Below are 19971 nucleotides of genomic sequence, written 5' to 3'. Positions count from 1 at the left end.
GACCTCCGGTGCTGTCTGTGTGGAGTTTGCATGCTCACTGTGACCGTGTGGGTTTTCTCCGGGTGCTCCGGTTTCGTCCCATACCCTAAGCACGCGCGTGCTCATAGGCTCATGGTCCTGTGTAAAAATAAAATGCCCCTGGTGCGCAGGCAGTGGGCGAGAAAGTGGGATAGCATAGAACTGATGTAAACGGGTGACCAATGGGCGGCGTGGACTGGGTGGGCCGAAGGGCCTGTTTCCACGCTGGATCTCTGAACCCAACAGCTGACGTCGGCCACTCATGGTCTTTGACTTGCCATCCCTTCCCTTCCCTTCCCGCACTCACTACCTTTTCACCCAGCGAGTTGTGAATCTGTGGAATTCTCTGCCACAGAAGGCAGCGGAGGCCAATTCACTGGATGTATTCAAGAGAGAGTTAGGGGCCTGTCCCACTTAGGCAGATTTTTGGGCAACTACAAGTGACTGCCGCAAAATTTTCAACATGTTGAAAAATCTTCGGTGACAGTGGCGACAGTTTTTGCTGTTGTAGGTTGTCGCCAGGTGTCGTAGGTGAATTCCATTAAAAGTAGTCCCTGGTAGTTGCCTAAAGAGTCACCTAAGTGGGACAGGCCCTTTAGATTTAGCTCTTAGGGCTAACCTAATGGAATCAAGGGATATGGGGAAAAAGCAGGAACGGGGTACTGATTCAGCTATGATCATATTGAATGGCAGTGCTGGCTCAAAGGACCGAATGGCCACCTCCTGCACCTATTGTCTATTGTCTATCAATGGGGAACAAACACAGGTACCATTTTGCAACTGAATCCCACCTGTTGATCCAAAAACTCTAGCTTCCTCTGCAATTGCAGGTCTAGAATTTCATCCTGTTCCGCCACAGAGTAAAGGAATCGCAGAGTCAGAGAATGCGGAAGAAAGGAAGAAGCCAAGAGTTAGTAAGCAGCAGAAACAGAGGTTAAAGACTGTAAAAGGGCACATCTATAGACAGTAGGGTTGCCAGCTGCCCCGTATTAGCCGGGACATCCCGTATATTGGGCTAAATTGGTTTGTCCCGTACGGGACCGCCCTTGTCCCGTATTTGACCGCTACTGCTCGGGTCGAGGGGACTGTCGGGTCGGAGCGCCTCACCCGTCCCAACGTAGTGCAGCCCATGGAGTGCAGCAGCAGCAGCAGCAGCGCCTCGCCCGTGGCCCCGTCAGTCGGTCGGCAGCCCGGCCAGTTGTCCGCACTACAGACCGTCGCTTGCCGCCGACACCACCATAAATCCCACCCACACAGTTACAGGCAGACAAAATTTAAAGGCAGATGCCATAACTCTCACGGCCGATCATCGGTTCATTAGTTGGGACGGGGCGCCGGACTTGTCGCGCGATGTCGCGCTGCCCGGGGCCAAAACTCCTCAGCTGGCCCCGCCGGCTGGGCTTTGTGTGCAGTCCAGCACCCGGGGCCAACTCATCATTCACCCAGCCACGGACCAGCCGGTCACCGGGTTGCCGTGGGGAATTTGTCCCGTATTTTGACCCTCTGTCCCTTATTTGGGAGTGAGAGAGTTGGCGACCGTCCTAGACAGTATCACGCCAGGCAGATAGGGAAGAATAATTGCTCAATAGTTGTTTATGGTCACATATCCGAAGTGCAAGTGCAGTGACATTATTATCTCACTTACAGTCGAGTTGAGTATCACCGCACAAACAAGAAAATCCCCGATTAGCAGAATTACACAGAAATAGTCCACTGTCCCCGCATGCAAGAGGCGCCATGCCTTGGAAACATTTAAGACAGGTGCGTGGATAGGAGAGGTTTCGAGGGACATGGGCCACACGCGGGCAGGTGGGACTAGTGAGTGTAGATGGGGCATGTTGGTCAAGTTGGGCCGAAAGGCCTGTTTATCGCACTGTGACACTCTAACCCATCTCAAAAGCATTTCAAAGCATGGCTCTGCACCTAAGATGGCACTAAACGAGACTAAATATGAAGGTTTCTGGAATTTAAATCATTAACGGGAACTTAAACAGCATTTAGTGGAGAAGCAGCCACTTGTTAAAGATTCGATAGTAAACCTACAGAGCTCATTGGCCTTCATCAGTCCGGGTATTGAGTACACAAGTTGGGTTGTTACGTTAAAGTTGTACAAAGATGTCGGTGAAGCCACATTAGGAATATTGCAGGTAGGCAAAAATGCTGGAGGAACTCAGCGGGTGCAGCAGCATCTATGGAGCGAAGGAAATAGGCAACGTTTCGTCCCGAAACCCTTCTTCAGTCTGATAGTCTTTCGCTCCATGGATGCTGCTGCACCCGCTGAGTTTCTCCAGCATTTTTGTCTACCTAGGATAGTGATAGTGTGTGGGGGGGGGGTCGCTGGTCGGCGCGGACTCGGTGGGCCGAAGGGCCAGTTTCCGCGCTGTATCTCTAAGCTAAACAAATGAGCGACACGGTCCCTCAACTGAAACATAGAAAATAGGTGCAGGAGTAGGCCATTCGGCCCTTCGAGCCTGCACCGCCATTCAATATGATCATGGCTGATCATCCAACTCAGTATCCTGTACCTGCCTTCTCTCCATACCCCCTGATCCCTTTAGCCACAAGGGCCACATCTAACTCCCTCTTAAATATAGTCAATGAACTGTGGCCTCAACTACCTTCTGTGGCAGAGAGTTCCAGAGATTCACTACTCCCTGTGTGAAAAAAAATTTTTCTGCCTCACCCGCTGAGTTACTCCGGCATTTTTTGTCCACCATCGATTTAAACCAGTTCTCTCCTGCACGCGAATCTTTTCCGATGCTTGACGCTGGGAATTTGAAACGGGAGATGGAGAAACTGCCCGACGGAAATTGAGACAATGGACAGATGGTGAAGAGCAAAAGAGGAAAAAAAAAAATGTTCTGATGGTGAAGCATTCGAGACGACACAACAGATGGGATCCGGGAGCTGGGGTTTAATGAAGCAGGCTCAATAGTGTCATGTTATCAATTTTTCTTGAAGGCAAATTAATGTCTTAAAGCATCACTGCCAGTGAATTTGCACGTTAAGTGGTTCTGGGGACCTACCATTCTGTCTTGTACGGATCGGGAGATGGAGAAGTGGTAGGGGTGTGTGGCCGCAGGTCTTCTTTCTCCCGTGTACTCGTACTGGTGGGAACAAAGAGCACACGTTTTCACATTATAGACAATAGATGCGGGCCCCTTCGAGCCAGCACCGCTATTCAATGTGATCATGGCCGATCATCCCCAATCAGTGCCCCGTTCCTGCCTTCTCCCCATATCCCCTGACTCTATCTTTAAGAAGCCCTATCTAGCTCTCTCTTGAAAGCATCCAGAGAACCGGCCACCACCTCCCTCTGAGGCAGAGAATTCCACAGACTCACCACTCTCTGTGAGAAAAAGTGTTTCCTCGCCTCCGTTCTAAATGGCTTACCCCTTATTCTTAAACTGTGTGTGGCCCCTGGTTCTGGACTCCCCCCCCCTCTCCCCACCCCCCCCCCCCCCCCAAACATCGGGAACATGTTTCCTGCCTCTAGTGTGTCCAAGCCCTTAACAATCTTCTATGTTTCAATGAGATATCCCCTCATCCTTCTAAACTCCAGAGTGTACAGGCCCAGCCGCTCCATTCTCTCAGCATATGACTGTCCCGCCATCCAGGGAATTAACCTTGTAAACCTACGCTGCACTCCCTCAATAGCAAGAATGTCCTTCCTCAAATTAGGGGACCAAAACTGCACACAATACTCCGGGTGTGGTCTCACTAGGGCCCTGTACAATTGCAATTATGACCCAACTGTTTCCTTCCCAGTTGTTGTCAGGCAACTGGGCGGTGCGGTGGTAGAATCGCTGCCTTACGGCGTTTGGTATAATGGTAAGTTGTCCCCTAGTGTGTGTAGGATAGTGTAAGGGCCTGTCCCACTTGCCGATTATTTTCGGCGACTGCCGACGTCATTGGCTGACGAATCAGGGTCGCCGAAAGATTTTGAACATTTCAAAATCCAGCGGCAACAAAGTAATGTCACGACGCTCGAGGGAAATATATCACACGTCAATATCCGCCACGACTTTTTCGATGACCTGATACATCAGTCAATGATGCCAGCAGTCGCCGAAAAACATCGCCAAGTGGGACAGGCCCTTTAGTGAAGTGGGTGATCGTTGGTCAGCAGCAGATCCGGTGGGCCGAAGGGCCTGGTTTTTGCGCAGTGTCTCTAAAGTCTAACGTAAAGTCGTGCAGCAGAAAAGAAAACGGGCATTTCAGCCCAACTTGCCCACATGTCCCATCTACGCGAGTCCCGACTGTCGGCCTTTGCTCCATATCCCTCTACTCTTTTCCTATCCGTGTACCTGTCCAAATGTCATTTAAATGTTGTGATTGTCCCAGCCTCAACTACCTCTTCTGGCAACTCGTTCCAAACACCCATCACATTCTGTTTCCCCTCAAGTCGCGGCAGGGTGGCGCAGCGGTAGAGTTGCTGCTTTACAGTGCCAGAGACCCCGGTTCGATCCTGACTACGGGCGCTTGTCTGTACGTTCTCCCCGTGACCCGCGTGGGTTTGCTCCGAGACCTCCGGTTTCCTCCTAAACTCTAACGACGTATTTAAATTGACTTCGGTAAAACTGGAAATTGTCCCCAGTGTAGGATGGTGTTAGTGTGCGGGGATCGCTGGTCGGTGCGGACTCGGTGGGCCAGAGGGCCTGTTTCCGCGCTGTATCTCTAAACTAAACCAAACCATACTGCCTACAAGAAGAGAGCAGTCCTGAACTACTATCTACCTCATTAGAGACCTCATTAGATATTCTCTGACTATCTTTGATAGGACTTTGCTGGCTTTGTCTTGCACTAAACGTTATTCCCTTTATCATGTATCTCTACACTGTGGATGGCTCGATTGTAATCATGTATTGTCTTTCCGCTAACTGGTTAGCAGGCAACAAAAGCTTTTCCCTTTCACTTCAGTACACGTGACAATAAACTAAACTCAGATACTTTTATAGAGGAGACAACCTCCTCAGCAACTAGGGTAGGCACGGTGCCACAGCGGTAGAATTGCTGCCTCACAGCCCCAGAAACCTGGGTTCGATCCTGACTACGGGCGCTGTCAGTACGGAGTTTGTACCTTCTCCCTGGGACCGCGTGGGTTTTCCCCAGGTGCTCCAGTTTCCTCCCACACTCCAAAGACGTACAGGTTTGTCGGTTAATTGGCTTGGTAAATGTAAAAAATGTTCCTAGTGGGTGTAGGATGGTGTTAGTGTGCGGGGATCGCTGGTCATCGCGGACCCGGTGGGCCGAAGGGCCTGTTTCCGGGGCAGTATCTCTAAACTAAACTAAACTGTGAAGCCCTTGAACCAAGTGGTACTTGTTTGTTGCAATCTATGATTTGCAGATCTATCTGTATAAGCAATAAACTTATTGTGGAGAGAGCTTACCCCTGAAATATTGATTTATTTTTTTTAATTGCCTGTTGCTGAACAAACACACAGCTTCATTGAAATTCCCTATTCCATTCTAGAAGCCAAGAGAGTTAGTGCCTGCAGCCTGCTCAAGGGAAATAAAACACAATAAAAGATTTATGAAGTCAAACATGTCACCTTCGTCCAATAAACTCATATCTTTTAAAGGGTGAACCTTGCTATTGAATTATTTCTAATCCACCAAGCCCCCCCCCCACCACCCCCCCCTCATCCCCCCCCTCCCCCCCCCCCCCCCCCCCCCCCCCCCCCCCCCCCCCCACCATCCCCCCACCTCGCAGCGCCAGAGACCAGGGTTCGTTCGATCCAGACTACGGGTGCTGTCTGTACGGAGTTTGCGCGTGGGTTTAGTCCGGGTGCTCCGGTTTCCTCCCACATCTGAAAGACGTGCGGGTTTGTAGATAAACCAGAAATAAACCCACGCAGGTCGCTGGGAAAAAAATCAAAACTCCGCACAGACAGCACCCGTAGTCAGGATCGAACCCGGGTCCCTGGCGCTGTGAGGCAGCAACTCTACCGCTGCATGGCCCTGGCTCTGCGAGCAGCGTTAAGGGCGGACGGTCGTTACCTTGGCGCTGCGGGAGCGGCGCAGCGTGTAGCCGGGGTCGGCGAGATTCTCGTCGGGCTGGGTCCGCGCCGGCTGGAAGGGGCCGCTGGGCGACCGAGCCGGGGAGTAGACGTGGTTGACCGCCAGCGGGGCCTGGGACGGCGAGCGCGGCACGGACCGCGAGCGGGGCTGGAGGGAGAGCCGCCGCATGGTGCTGCCCACGCTGTCCACCTCCTGCGGGTAAGGGGACGGCACGCCGTGCCACACCGGGGAGCCCTGCCCGCTATAGGGCGGCTGCTGGCCCTGCCAGTCCCTCAGCGGGTAAGGGGGCTGCCGCTCGTCGATGGACCACCGCGCCGTCAGCCGGTTGTACGAAGGCACGGAGCAGATGCTGTCCGGCCGCCCGCCAGCCGGCACAAATTGTGGGTACTCCTCTTGGTAATACGGTGAAAGCAGGTTGTAGTACTCTGGCACCTCTCTGGTTGGTGTGTGGTACACCTGGGAACTGTGGGGGAAGAGACAGTCTGGTTAGGCCACATATGGGAACATTGCCCCCAGTTCTGGTCGCCCCAATACCGTATGGCATGGTAGACAATGCACAATAGGTGCAGGAGTAGGCCATTCGGCCCTTCGAGCCAGCATCGCCATTCAATGTGATCATGGCTGATCATCCCCAATCAATACCCCGTTCCTGCCTTCTCCCATATCCCCTGACTCCGCTATCTTCAAGGGCCCTATCTAGCTCTCTCTTGAAAGTATCCAGAGAACCGGCCTCCACCGCCCTCTGAGGCACAGAATTCCACAGACTGTGTGAAAATTCCTTCTCATCGCCTTCCTAAAGGAACGTCCTTTTATTCTGAGGCGTTGGCCTCTGGTCCTCGATTATGAAATGAAATGAAATGATTCAATTTATTGTCATTGTCAGTGTACAGTACAGAGACAACGAAATGCATTGGCATTATAAAAGGCATTATCACACTGGGGTGTTCAATTGGTCTGCTCAATTTATCCCTCACTCTGTCGACGACTAAAACTTAGAGCTGGTGTTGGCTGACAGGCTGAGCTGATATGCCACTCGACTATTTTAAGCGACTGGCCTCTCTCTGTAGCCTGCCGTTGGTTTTGATATCAGAGTCTAGAAACATTGAGCAGGCAACGTCTGCAACAAGGCCAACCCTCCCGGTAAGTTCTCAAGATGCTTCTTTACAACATGTATAGGGTTGTCCAGGATCAGTGGCCAAAGCCTCAGAATAAAAGGACATTCTTTTACAAAAGGAGATGAGGAGGACAATTCTTTACTCAGGGGGCGGTGAATCTGTGGAATTCTTTGCCACAGACGACTGGGGAGGCCACTTCAGTGGATATTTTTAAGGCGGAGATTGACAGGTTCTTGATTAGTACGGTTGTCAGGGGTTATGTGGAGAAGGCAGGAGAATGGGATTGGGAGGGAGAGATGATTGAATGGGGGAGTAGACTTGATGGGCCGAATGGCCTGATTCTGCTCCCGGAACTTATGAACTTGTCACCGCACAATGTGTGTCATTCTTGTCGTTCTCCAACCAGAAGGTAATAAAAGTCAAATTTGATTTGTATTTGTTATTAGGAGATCACAGACTTCACACCTTAGACCCCTGCAACTCATGTTGCAGTTGTATAAGACGTTGGGGAGACCGTATCGAGAGTATTGTGTTCAGCTCTGGGCACCATGTTATAGGAAAGATGCTGTCAAGCTTGAAAGGGTGCAGAGAAGATTTACGAGGATGTTGCCAGGATCCTAGTCCCTAGTGGGTGTAGGATAGTGTTAGTGTGCGCGGATCGCTGGTCGGCGCGGACTCGGTGGGCCGAAACGACCTGTTTCCGCGCTGTATCTCTAAACTAAACTAAACTGGACTGGTCTGAACTGAACTAAAATGAATTGAAGTGAATGAAACTGAACTGAACCAAAGTGAAGCAGGCCACTCACCTCCGTGGGTCATCCGTGGGCAGGGCAGACCTGCGTATGTTGACCCACTGCTGCAGCTGAGTGAGCGAGGATAGGCGCTGTGCCAGTTTCTCGGTGTTGGTGCGCGGCACGAAGCCGCGGCGGTGAACAGCGTTGCCGGGCGAGGCCTGTTGCCAGCCGTGGCCATTGGGCTGCTGCTGCTGCTGCTGCTGCTGCTGTGGCCTCTCGTAGCCCGGGTGGGTTCTCCGCTCCGCGCCGGGGCTGCTGCCATCAAAGGGGCCTTGAGGAGCGGCTAGACCATTAACCCTCGCTGCCGTATCCTTGCCCGAGTCCTTGCCCTCACTCTGCCTGTGGTACCTCTCAAACCCGTCCGCCTCGCCCCCCTTCTTCTCCATGTCGGGTTTAATCAGTCGTTTGTGGTTCGAACTGGTGTGGTTCGACTCCGCGCGGGGCTGGTGCTGAAAACTCACCCCCGTCCTGCCAAGCGGAAGAGAAAGAGAACAAGTTAGCCACTGAGTTAAATCAAATTTGGTATCTCTGTCGGAAGGAACTGCAGATGCTGATATAAACACAAAATGCTGGAGTAACCCAGTGGGACTGGCAGCTTCTCTGGAGAGAAGGAATGGGTGACATTTCGGGTCGAGACCCTTCTTTGGACGAAGCTAAATTTAGTTGAGTTGAGTTTAAAGATACAGCGCGGAAACAGGCCCTTCGGCCCACCGAGTCCGTGCCGACCAGCGATCACCCGTTCACACTAGTTTAGTTTAGAGTTACAGCACGGAAACAGGCCCTTCAGGTCCACCGATTGGAGGTGGGTCTGTGTGATGGATTGGGTACCATCCACAGTGGGCGATGCAGTCTCGGATGCAGCTATTCCCACACCAGTCAGGAGACACCGCCCATATTCTAGGGCCGTGCATCCTACAGCTAAAGACCAGCGCCATACTCCATAACTCTTTGAGCCAACAAATCTGGCACTGAGGAACGCTGCCCGTCCCGCTGAGTTACTCCGGCGTTTCGTGTCTATCCTCGATGTAAGCCAGCATCCGACACAAATCTGCGTCTCGATCAGAGGTGGGGAACCTGTGGCCTTAAGGCTGCATGCGGCCTTCTAGGCCATTAAGTGCGGCCTTTTGAATGAATCCAAACTTTGTAGACCAAATCCTTTTATTATTATTAATAATTTTTTCTTCGTCTTTATTTATTTTTATTTTAATCTTAAAATGAACGTATTTAAAATACCCCCATAGAGTTAAAGAAGATTCAACGACATCATCCTCTCCGCACGAAAAATGCTTTCTTGCTTTTCAACCAATCTACATTCTCCTACCTAACCCAAATCAAGGCGCCCTTAAGGTCACAAATGATACCCATCTAGAAGATCAGCTGAAGCTGCGTACCTCCATGTTGCAGACAAATATTCAAATGCTTTCCCACAAAAAGCAGTCCCAACAAAGTCATTAAAAGGGTTAGTTAACTTTAGCATGAACAAGATTTTTTCATTTTCATTTAGTGGTTAGATTTTTAGAAAATAATGTACATTTTGAGGTATATCTAATTGAAGTTTCTTGGATGCGGCCTTATTAGATTACAGCTAACTTAATGCGGCATTCCGACATGAAAAGGTTCCCCACCGCTGGTCTAGATTCTGTGCACCAGGCCGGTCGACCATTGGGCGAACGTGGGGCCCGTTTACCAATGGCCACCAGGTCCCGGTGGGCTAACTGAGACACCTGGCGAACGATACGCTCACCGCTGAACACCTGTACAGGTTCATAGAAACATAAATAGAAACATAGAAAATAGGTGCAGGAGTAGGCCATTCGGCCCTTCGAGCCTGCACCGCCATTCAATATGATCATGGCTGATCATCCAACTCAGTATCCCGTACCTGCCTTCTCTCCATACCCCCTGATCCCTTTAGCCGCAAGGGCCACATCTAACTCCCTCTTAAATATAGCCAATGAACTGTGTGGCCTCAACTACCTTCTGTGGCAGAGAATTTCACTGATTCACCACTCTCTGTGTGAAAAATGTTTTTCTCATCTCGGCCCTAAATGATTTCCCCCTTATCCTTAACCTGTGACCCCTAGTTCTGGACTTCCCCAACATCGGGAACAATCTTCCTGCATCTAGCCTGTCCAACCCCTGAAGAATTTTGTAAGTTTCTATAAGATCCCCCCCTCAATCTTCTAAATTCTAGCGGGTACAAGCCGAGTCTATCCAGTCTTTCTTCATAGGAAAGTCCTGCCATCCCAGGAATCAGTCTGGTGAACCTTCTCTGTACTCCCTCTGTGGCAAGAATGTATTTCCTCACATTAGGAGACCAAACCTGTACGCAATACTCCAGGTGTGGTCTCACCAAGACCACTCACCTGGTCAGGGGCACGGTCTGGATGCTCGCTGCCTCGTTCATGGCGTTGATCCAGCCCTCCATCTCGCCCTTGTTCTCCGCGCTCAGGTAGTAGGTCCTGATACCTGTGTGCTCGGCCTGGTAACGAACGCAATGGTCATTACTGTGAACACCCTCCACCTGCCTGGTTATAGTCAGCTGCGGGAGAGAGGAGGAGGAACAAAAGTCCGTTAGTTCATCAGTACCGGGGGCAGAGTCGGGCCGTTCGGGGCCCATCAAGTCCCTTCCGTCATTCAATCATGGCTCCTCTAAACCCCATTCTCCCCAGAACCCCTGACACCCATACTAATCAAGAACCTGTCAATCTCCGCTTAAAAAATACCTATTGACTTGGCCGCCACTGCTGTCTGTGGCAATGAATTCCACAGATTCACCTGCCCCTGGCTAAAGAAATTCCTCCTGATCTCCTTTCTAAAGGAATGTCCTTTTATTCTGAAGCTGTGGTTGGTCTGTGTTCCGGGACTCTCCCACTAGTGGTAACATCCTCTCCACATCCACTCTGTCCAGGCCTTTCCCCATTCGGTGAGTTTCGATGAGGTCCCCCCTACATCGTTCTAAACTCCAGCGAGTTCAGGGCCATCATGACGGCTCTGTCACACCGCACGGCAGCTCCAGAAACAAACTGAACCCAGGAGACATCGCACCGATTCCACATCTATCCTCCGCTCAGTTCGCATTAACCAACCTGATCTCCCGGTGGCTCAGCACTTCAACTCCCCCTCCCATTCCGAATCCGACCTCTCTGTCCTGGGCCTCCTCCATGGCTAAAGTGAGTCCCACTTCAAATTGGAGGAGCAGCACCTCATATTTCGCTTGGGTAGTTTACACCCCAGCGGTATGAACATTGACTTCTCCAATTTCAGGTAGTCCTTGCTTTCTCCCTCCTTCCCCTCCCCTTCCCAGCTCTCCCACAGCCCACTGTCTCCACCTCTTCCTGTCATCTTCCCGCCCCTCCATCCATCCCCCCCCCCCTCCCCCCGCCACATCAGTCTAGACCCGAAACGCCACCTATTCCTTCGCTCCATAGATGCCGCCTCCCCCGCTGAGTTTCTCCAGCATTTTTTGTCTACCACCTAATCTTTGGCCGTGCATCCTACAGCTAAAGACCAGCACCAACTCAAAACCTCTTTGGAGCCAACTAACCTGCACTGAGAGATGCCGGTACACAAAAATGCTGGAGAAACTCAGCGGGTGCAGCAGCATCTATGGAGCGAAGGAAATAGGCAGCGTTTCGGGCCGAAACCCTTCTTCAGACTGATCGGGGGTGGGGGGGGGCGGGGAGAAGAAAGGAAAAAGGAGGAGGAGCCCGAAGGCTGGCGGATTGGGAGGAGACAGCAGGAGGGCTGAGGAAGGGGAGGAAACAGCAAGGACTAACAAAATTGGGAGATTAGATGCTGCCTGGCCCGCTGAGTTACTCCATCATTTTGTGTCTATCTAAGATGGGGCATCTTGGTAGGCAGGGTGTGTTGGGCAGAAGGGCCTGTTTCTATACTGCCTAACTCTCTATGACTGCCAGTAATATCACAGCAGAAAGACATCAGGTGTAAACCAGCATCTGCAGTTCCTTGCTACACAAATCTGCATGATCCCATTGAATGGGGGTACTGGCTCGATGGGCCGAATGTCCTCCTCCTGCAACTATTGCCTTTTGCATCTAGTTTATGTGCACTACCAGCTTGAGTGCCATAGATCAGCCAACCTTTGGGCAAACATGGGGCCCCATGTACGATCGGCAACAGGTCCCAATGGTCTAACTGAGACTCCTGGTGGTCTCTCCACCTACTCCAGCATACACAGAGCCAACATAACACACTTAGCTTCACTTAGTCATAGTCACACAGCCTTGAAACAGGCCCTTCGGCCCAACTTGCCCATGTTGACCAAAATGCCCCATCTGCACTTGTCCCACATTTGCCCCATATCCTCCTAAACCTGTCCTATCCATGTACCCATCCAAATGGTTCTTAAACATCGCAATAGACCCTGCCCAGCTTGTTCCATACAGCCACGGCCCTTTGTGTGGAAAAAGTTACCCCTCAATCTTTCCCCCCTCACGTTAAACTTATGTCCTCTGGTTCTCGATTCCCCTACTCTGGGCAAGAGGCTCTGTGTTTCTCTCACTACCTCCTGCATCTCTATAAGAACATCCCTCATCCTCCTGCGCTCCAAGTCCTGCCCGACCCCTCCCTGTAGCTCAGGTCCTCGAGTCCTGTCAACATCCTCATGTGCGTGTGAGGGCCCTAAAACAAAGAAAGTTCTCCGGATCCCAGCTGAATCATTTAAATTTTAAAAATTAAACCTAAATAATAGATAGCACAAAAATTGTGCAAAACTCTTAATACTTCCTCAGTGTCACATTCAGTATTGCTTGTGTTATACCCACTAGAGCGGGCCTCTCTCTATCTCCTTACACACGACAACATTGCCACTCATCTGGCCCCCTGGGCTGTTATCCCTCCCCTTGTTTGAGGGGTGTCCCCACCCGACTCTGCCCCTCAATGTCCAGCAGCGGAAGGACCCTAGACTGTGGTCCTCCCCCATAGAGCCTTGGCATTGGCTGCACCGAGTTCCAAAGAAGCATAGACAATAGGTGCAGGAGCAGGCCATTCGGCCCTTCGAGCCAGCACCGCCACTCAATGTGATCATGGCTGATCATCCACAATCAGTACCCTGTTCCTGCCTTCTCCCCATATCCCTTGACTCCGCTATCTTTAAGAGCCCTATCTACCTCTCTCTTGAAAGCATCCAGCGAACTGGCCTCCACCGCCTTCTGAGGCAGAGAATTCAACAGATTCACAACTCTCTGGGTGAAAATGTTTTTCTTCATCTCCATTAGCCCTAAGAACTGTATCTAACTCTCTCTTGAATACATGCAGACCCAAGACCCCTATGAGTAGAGTCATACAGTGTAGAAACAGGCCCTTCGGCCCAACTTGCCCATACCGGCCAACATGCCCCAGCTACACTAGTCCCACCTGCCCGCGTTTGATCCATATCCCTCCAAATCTGTCCTATCCATGAGTTTTTTGACAGGGTGTCTTGCGATGCGCTACACTCTGTCTCCGCTGGGGCAGAGCTGGGGGACAGATCGAGCCAACATGAAGACAAATATCTCCCCAGGCATGAGCGGACATGGATGTAAGGGAGCCCGGACACAACGTTGTACTTGATCATGGGACGTGCCGGAGACCAACACTACACAACAGGGCAGCACGGTAGAGCTACTGCCTCACGGCGCCAGAGAACCGGGTTCGATCCTGACCGCGGGTGCTGTCTGCACGGAGTTTGCACGTTCTGTACACAGAGCTGGGGGGAAGAGAAGGTGGACTATAAGAGACCTCCAGGATAAAATATCTCCCCAGAATGACCAAGTGCCAACAGGGACAGGAGAGGTCTATTTGACCACGGGAGGTATCACCTCATTGAATGCTGTACAGGGAGGAGTAACGGGAGGATTCTGAGCCTGGGGACAACTCCCGCATTCATCATCTTCTCTTCCCCTCCCCGCACATCCCAACTCTCTCGCACTGACATATTCCAAAATGTACTTTTGCAATCAAAACCATGGGATTGCTAAATATGCAACAACAACAAAAATGTATGCAGCTGTGAATAGATGCATCAAGCAATGGATGCAGGAGAGAGGGTAGGAAATGTAGAATATTTCTCGTTTCGAGGAGCATATGTCGGCTGGATTGAAATGAAGGCTAAACGCAGCCTCGAGATGCAGCCGTTCCGTGAAGGACAGTTTTAGACATTTGTACTCTGCAATAAAAAAATACTGCAAATAGGGCGTCACGGAGGCGCAGCGGTAGAGTTGCTGCCACACAGCGCCAGAGACCAGGGTTCGATCCTGACTAAGGGTGCTGCCCGCACGGAGTTTGCACGTTCTCCCCGGGACCTGCGTGGGTTTTCTCCGGGTGCTCCGGTTTCCCAAAGACGTGCAGGTTTGTAGGTTAACTGGCCTCGGCAGAGATTGTAAATTGTCCCTCCTTGTGTGTAGGGTGGTGCTAGCGTACGGGGCGATGGCTGGTCGGCGCGGACTCAAAGACCCTTTGTTCCCGTGCTGGATCTCTCAACTAAACGGAACAAATGCAACCTGAATTTATATCGCTCCTTTAACATTGCTAAACAGCAAATGTATCGATCCAGAACTCAGAACCAGGCCTGATAAAACATGCAAGTGCAAATGAGCAAAGTCTTAATGGATATGGGGTCCGTTAATTCAAGAGTTAGAAGGTTTCAAGGAAGATGTTGTGGAGCATTTGATCCCGGCACCTGAAGGAATTGTTTAGTTTAGCGTATTATTGTCACGTGTACTGAGGTACAGTGGAAAGCTCTTAGTTTGCACGCTATCCAATCTAAGAAAAAAACTGGACATGACTATAATCGAGCCATCCACAGATCACAGGTACAGGATACGACATTTAGTGCAAGTTAAAGACTCGCACATAGTATAATTTGACTGGATAACACTAAACAAAGCTTTTTACTGTACCGTGTTACACGTGGCAATAATCAACCAAAATGTAAAAAAAACAACCTCATTCCATTTGTTAAATGTTAACCTCCTTTGCACATCAACCTCTGGACTCACCCCTCCCTCCCTCGCCACCCCGTCTCTCCTTCTCTAATCCCATCTAATAGCCCTGTCCCACGGTACGAGTTCATTCCAAGAGCTCTCCCGAGTTTGCCCCGATTTGAACTCGGAGATTTACGGTAATGGCGGTTCGTCGGCACTCGGGGCTCTCGTGGACATTTTTCAACGTGTTTAAAAAATCTTCACGAGTCTTCCCGAGCTTACCTGCCGTTAGCGAGTCTTCCCGAGTAACTGCCGTTAGCGTTACGAGCCGCTGAGAGACGTCCCCGAGCTCCGACGTACCCGCCACGTTCATTCTACGGGCTTACCACGAGTTTGATTTTTTTTTTAAACTCGGGAGAGCTCTTGGAATGAAATCGTACAGTGGGACAGGGCTTTAACTCTTATCACACTCAAAGATATTTCCTCCTCTCCAGTTCTGCATTCTTCAATTTAATGGAAAAGTTTTAAAAAATGCTCGTTGGTGGACGGGGCCAAGAGCTCGCCCGAAGGCTCGTCGGTCGGTTGGTCGGTCGGTCGGCGTGACCGGGAGGGAGCTGGAGAGACGTCGGGCGCGATGGAGCAAGGGCCGGTGGAAGGGTGAACCGGGTTAATGCCTCCAGCGCATTCGGGTTCGGCTGCAGGAGGACCCCCCCACCCCCCCGGGACACAGAGACGGCCGGGCCAGGAGAGGGAGGGACGCTGGTTGGCGAGCGCGCGGGCTGACCTGGACTTTGAAAAATGTCGGAGTCAGAAGGTGCGGCATATGCAAAACGAGCAGCGCTGTCCAATTGCATAAATGACAAATATAGCTCCATTGAAATGGGAAATAGAAAGAGCAGAGAATTAAATCTACTGAGAAGAAGTCACCTACCAGTAAAATTCATCTGGAGTCTCCCCACAGATGCTGCTTGACCAGCTGAATATCCCCCAAAAAATGTTCCTGAATTGATCCGTTCTGCTATGCGAGACTTTGCCAACATCCCAGGCTCTGGAATTCTCTTCCAAAATCTCTGCCTCCTGTATAAATACCTTTCTCCGTGACACAGTTTCCCTGCTCGAATATGTTTACCTAATTTGATATCAAATGTTCCCAGGATACGCCCTGTGAAACATGTTGGGACATTATTCTTTGTTAAGGGCGTGATATAAATAAAAGTTGCATTTGAGATTTGAACGTTGCCAATGGAATTATGAAATATCCGTAGAATTTAGATGCCTGGTAGTTAATTCAGATGACTAAAGGGCATAAAACTTCCAAGATTTAATGGAACACAACACATATCTTGTCAAGACATCTTTGCGATCAAGCTTTTCATAGAAACATAGAAAATAGGTGCAGGAGTGGGCCTTTCGAGCCTGAGACTCTCGCAACATCAACGATTTTCCTTTCTCTCTCTCTTTCTTTCCGCAGATACTCCCGAGATCACCGCTATTTTCTGTTTCTTTATCAGAGGGAGAACAAAGGAGGGCCCAGCATGGGGGGACCACGTGACTAGTGGGCGGCACGGAGGCGCAGCGGTAGAGCTGCTGCCTCACAGCGTCAGGAACCCTGGTTCGATCCTGACCACGGGTGCTGTCTGTACGGAGTTTGTACGTTCTCCCTGTGGGATTTCCCCCGAGATCTTCGGTTTCCTCCCACACTCCAAAGACGCGCGGGTTTGCAGGTTAATTGGCTTGGTGTGAATGTAAAATTGTCCCTAGTGAGTGCAGGATAGGATTAATGTGCGGGGATCACTGGTCAGTGTGGACTCGGTGGGCCGAAGGGCCTGTTTCCTCGCTGTACCTCTCAACTAAACTAAGGGGGAATCACAAATGGAATGTGTTACAAATGGTTTGTGTTAAGATTGAATACTTTGTTGATGGCCTTTATGTGGCAACCCTTTGCATACCTTGATTATGCAACACAAGGAATGACAAAGGAGGATCATTCATTCGATGCTGTATGCTGGTTTAGGAAGGTGTGTTGTGTGTGTGTGTGTGGTGTGTGTGTGTGTGTGTGTGTGTGTGTGTGTGTGTGTGTGTGTGTGTGTGTGTGTGTGTGTGTGCTCGTTCGTGCGTGTGTGTGGGTGTGTGTGTGTGTGTGTGTGTGTGTGTGTGTGTGTGTGTGTGTGTGTGTGTGTGTGTGTGTGCTGTGTGTGTGTGTGTGTGTGTGTGTGTGTGTGTGTGTGTGTGCTCGTTCGTGCGTGTGTGGGTGTGTGTGTGCGCGTTCGTGCGTGCATGCGTGTGTGTGTGTGTGTGTGTGTGTGTGTGTGTGTTTGTGTGTGTGTGTGTGTGCGTGTGTGCTCGTTCGTGCGTGTGTGTGTGTGTGCGCGCGCGTGTATGTGTGTGTGTATGTGTGTGTGCGCGTGCGTGCATGCGTGTGTGTGTCTGTTCGACTGACTCTATAAACCTCAGCCCGGTCGGTCAGAAGAACAGTAAATTGTACCTAGCTGAGCTCCCGCTGAAATTTCAAGACAGCAACAATGCAGACACTTCTGGTTCAGGGACTCCTCATGCAGAAGGGGAAAAGACAAAACAGCAGGTCAACCATTAGAGCTTCGCGTCAAGAATTACTACACTGACAGGCTAGCCCAGATTGGAGCAATGTTTTGGTTTTTCCTCCCCCCACCACCCTCCCCTCCCCTCCCCTCCCCCCATCGTTTTTAATGTTCAGGATCTAAATGGAGTAATTTATAACTTCTCCTTTGAAGCTATTTCTATAATGAAGGCTATTTTCTCCATCGCCTCCATAATCCCCGTAACCAATGGAGACTAGGCCGAGTCTCCATCAGTGGTCCAGGAGCTGGTTGCTATGGAATCAAGATCGCCAGCTCTGATTGGGCATTTTCCTGGAAAGCTTCATCCCTTGACCTCCCTCTTGCCATCACGTTGAGCGGGGGCGATCTCGCCTCATCCCCTCTCCTGCCAAAGTGAGGTTTCTAGTTTAGCGGATTATAAATTGGCCAGCTATTGCAGAGCCGTGCTGGAGATTAATTTCAGATACCTTGGGCGTTGAGCAGCCTGTCAGGATTTGTCAGGAATGTTCCGGAATGTTCCATCGCCGGGTGACTCATGAAAAACCGTTTCTTTGTGCTACATGGGGCGGCGCGGAGGTGGAGTTGCCACCTCACAGCGGCGGAGACCCGGGTTCGATCCTGACTACGGGTGCTCGCCTTTATACGCTCTCCTTCGCGACCAGCGTGGGTTTTCTCCGGGTGTTCCGGTTTCCCGCCCCACACTCCAAAGACATGCAGGTTTGGAGGTTAATTGACTTCGGTAAAGATTGTAAATTGTCTCAAGTATGTAAGATAGTGCTAGAGTACGGGGTGATCGCAGACTCTGTGGGCCGAAGGGCCTGTTTGGCTCGCTGTATCTCACAAAGTCTTAAAAAAAAAAGCTGGTGGGGGAATTAGATGAATGTTCCCGGTGGTGGGTGAAGTCCAAAACCAGGGGCCACAGTTTAAGAATAAGGGGTAAGCCATTTAGAACGGAGGCGAGGAAACACTTTTTCTCACAGAGAGTGGTGAGTCTGTGGAATTCTCTGCCTCAGGTTTCTCTGGATACTTTCAAGAATGAGCTAGATAGGGCTCTTGAATATAGTGGAGTCAGGGGATATGGGGAGAAGGCAGGAATGGGGTACTGATTGTGGATGATCAGCCATGATCACATTGAATGGCGGTGCGGCTCGAAGGAGAGTGATCCATGCTGTGCCGTCAAACTAAACTAAACTCCACCGAGACTCGAAGATACCAAAGCTCTCTGCGATTGTCGAGGGGTAGTGGCAGGAGAAGCGTCCAGGAGGTGTAAGTCAGGCAAACGTATACAGAGGAAAACCCAATTGCTCCAATCTCGCTGCGACTGTCTGACTGAAACGTAAAACGATGAATGATCAGGCGAGGAGAATCACCGCGTCTCATGGAACAACCGCTCTCACCACCGGCAACCCTTAACATAATCGCTGGTGTTTTAAGGGAGAACGAGTTCACTGCTCATGGAACGGGTTGGAACTCGAACAGACAACGTTTCAAGGTGGCCCGTCAGCGGTGAAGTGCCCGAAGGCAGCAGAAGCAGTGCAGAGAAACCTTCTCCCTTCCCGCCTGCCATTCCCATCCTGAACATTTCGTCGTGGTCCAACCACAACAGCCTGGGGTTGTTAGTTCACCAACTAAAGGGCCTGTCCCACCAGCATGCGATTGCATGCGTCTAGCGCGACCAAACGTGGTGGCTTGAGGCGTACGGGCCTCGCGGGGCCGATCCCACTTCGAACCGCGGAGGCGTATGGAGTTGTGCGGAGCTGGTCCCGACATCATACTCACCAATCAGCTGGGCAGGAGGCGGGCCGACTGAATTTGGACGTCGCACGGCATCGGGCGGTTACGTCACCACGCAACGACACGCCGGGCGGTGACGTCATCGCGCAATGGCACGTGCTAGGCGTACGCCTTCAAGACGCTGCGTACGATGTCAAGACTGCGTACGCCCGTCGAGACTGCGTACGCCCTCAATGCGCCTGCGGGCTGACAGGCCGTTGGCGCGCGGAATTTTTGGACAGTGCAGGATTTTCGGAGCTCCGCATGATGTCGGGACCAGCTCTGCACAACTCCATACGCCTCCGCCGATCAAAATGGGACCGGCTCCGCGCAGCCGTACGCCTCAAGCGACCACGTTTGGTCGTGCTAGACGCATGCAAGCGCATGCTGGTGGGACAGGCCCTTCACTGACCAGCCACACAAACTATGCTCAGAAACTTTATTTTGAAATGTAAAGTTTAGCCGATTCAAAAGAAGACACCAAGTGCTGGAGATACTCAGCGGGTCAGGCGGCATCTGTGGAGGGAATGGATGGGTAACATTTCAGAGGGTCCAGAGGAGATTTACCAGAATGATCCCAGGAATGATTGGTTAAGAAAGAACTGCAGATGCTGGAAAAATCGAAGGTGGACAAAACTGCTGGAGAAGCTCAGCGGGTGAGGCAGCATCTATGGAGCGAAGGAATAGCTGACATTTCCGGTTGAGACCCTTCTTCAGGAAGAGGCGGAGACAGTAGGCTGTGGGAGAG

General features: G+C 51.1%; 1 protein-coding gene across 4 annotated transcripts in view; it reads right to left on the bottom strand.

Moving 5' to 3' along the window:
* The window catches only part of plekha6 (pleckstrin homology domain containing, family A member 6), a 198616-nt gene that overhangs the window by 35225 nt on the left and 143420 nt on the right, over positions 1-19971 (bottom strand). For 2 of the 4 annotated variants that reach the window (XM_055654906.1, XM_055654909.1), the window contains 5 exons: positions 10315-10490; positions 7961-8416; positions 6019-6502; positions 3045-3125; positions 810-863 (listed from right to left, as the gene is read on the bottom strand). In XM_055654906.1, the coding sequence (XP_055510881.1) occupies positions 810-863; positions 3045-3125; positions 6019-6502; positions 7961-8416; positions 10315-10490 (1251 nt within the window). The remainder of the gene's footprint in view (positions 1-809; positions 864-3044; positions 3126-6018; positions 6503-7960; positions 8417-10314; positions 10491-19971) is intronic. The other 2 variants (XM_055654907.1, XM_055654908.1) reach the window with 2 other exon arrangements.

Source organism: Leucoraja erinacea, chromosome 24 (assembly GCF_028641065.1).
Source record: "Leucoraja erinacea ecotype New England chromosome 24, Leri_hhj_1, whole genome shotgun sequence".
NCBI classification, from domain to species: Eukaryota; Metazoa; Chordata; class Chondrichthyes; order Rajiformes; family Rajidae; genus Leucoraja; species Leucoraja erinaceus.
Note: the sequence above shows the minus strand (reverse complement) of the source record. Positions and strands in the feature narration are given on the sequence as shown.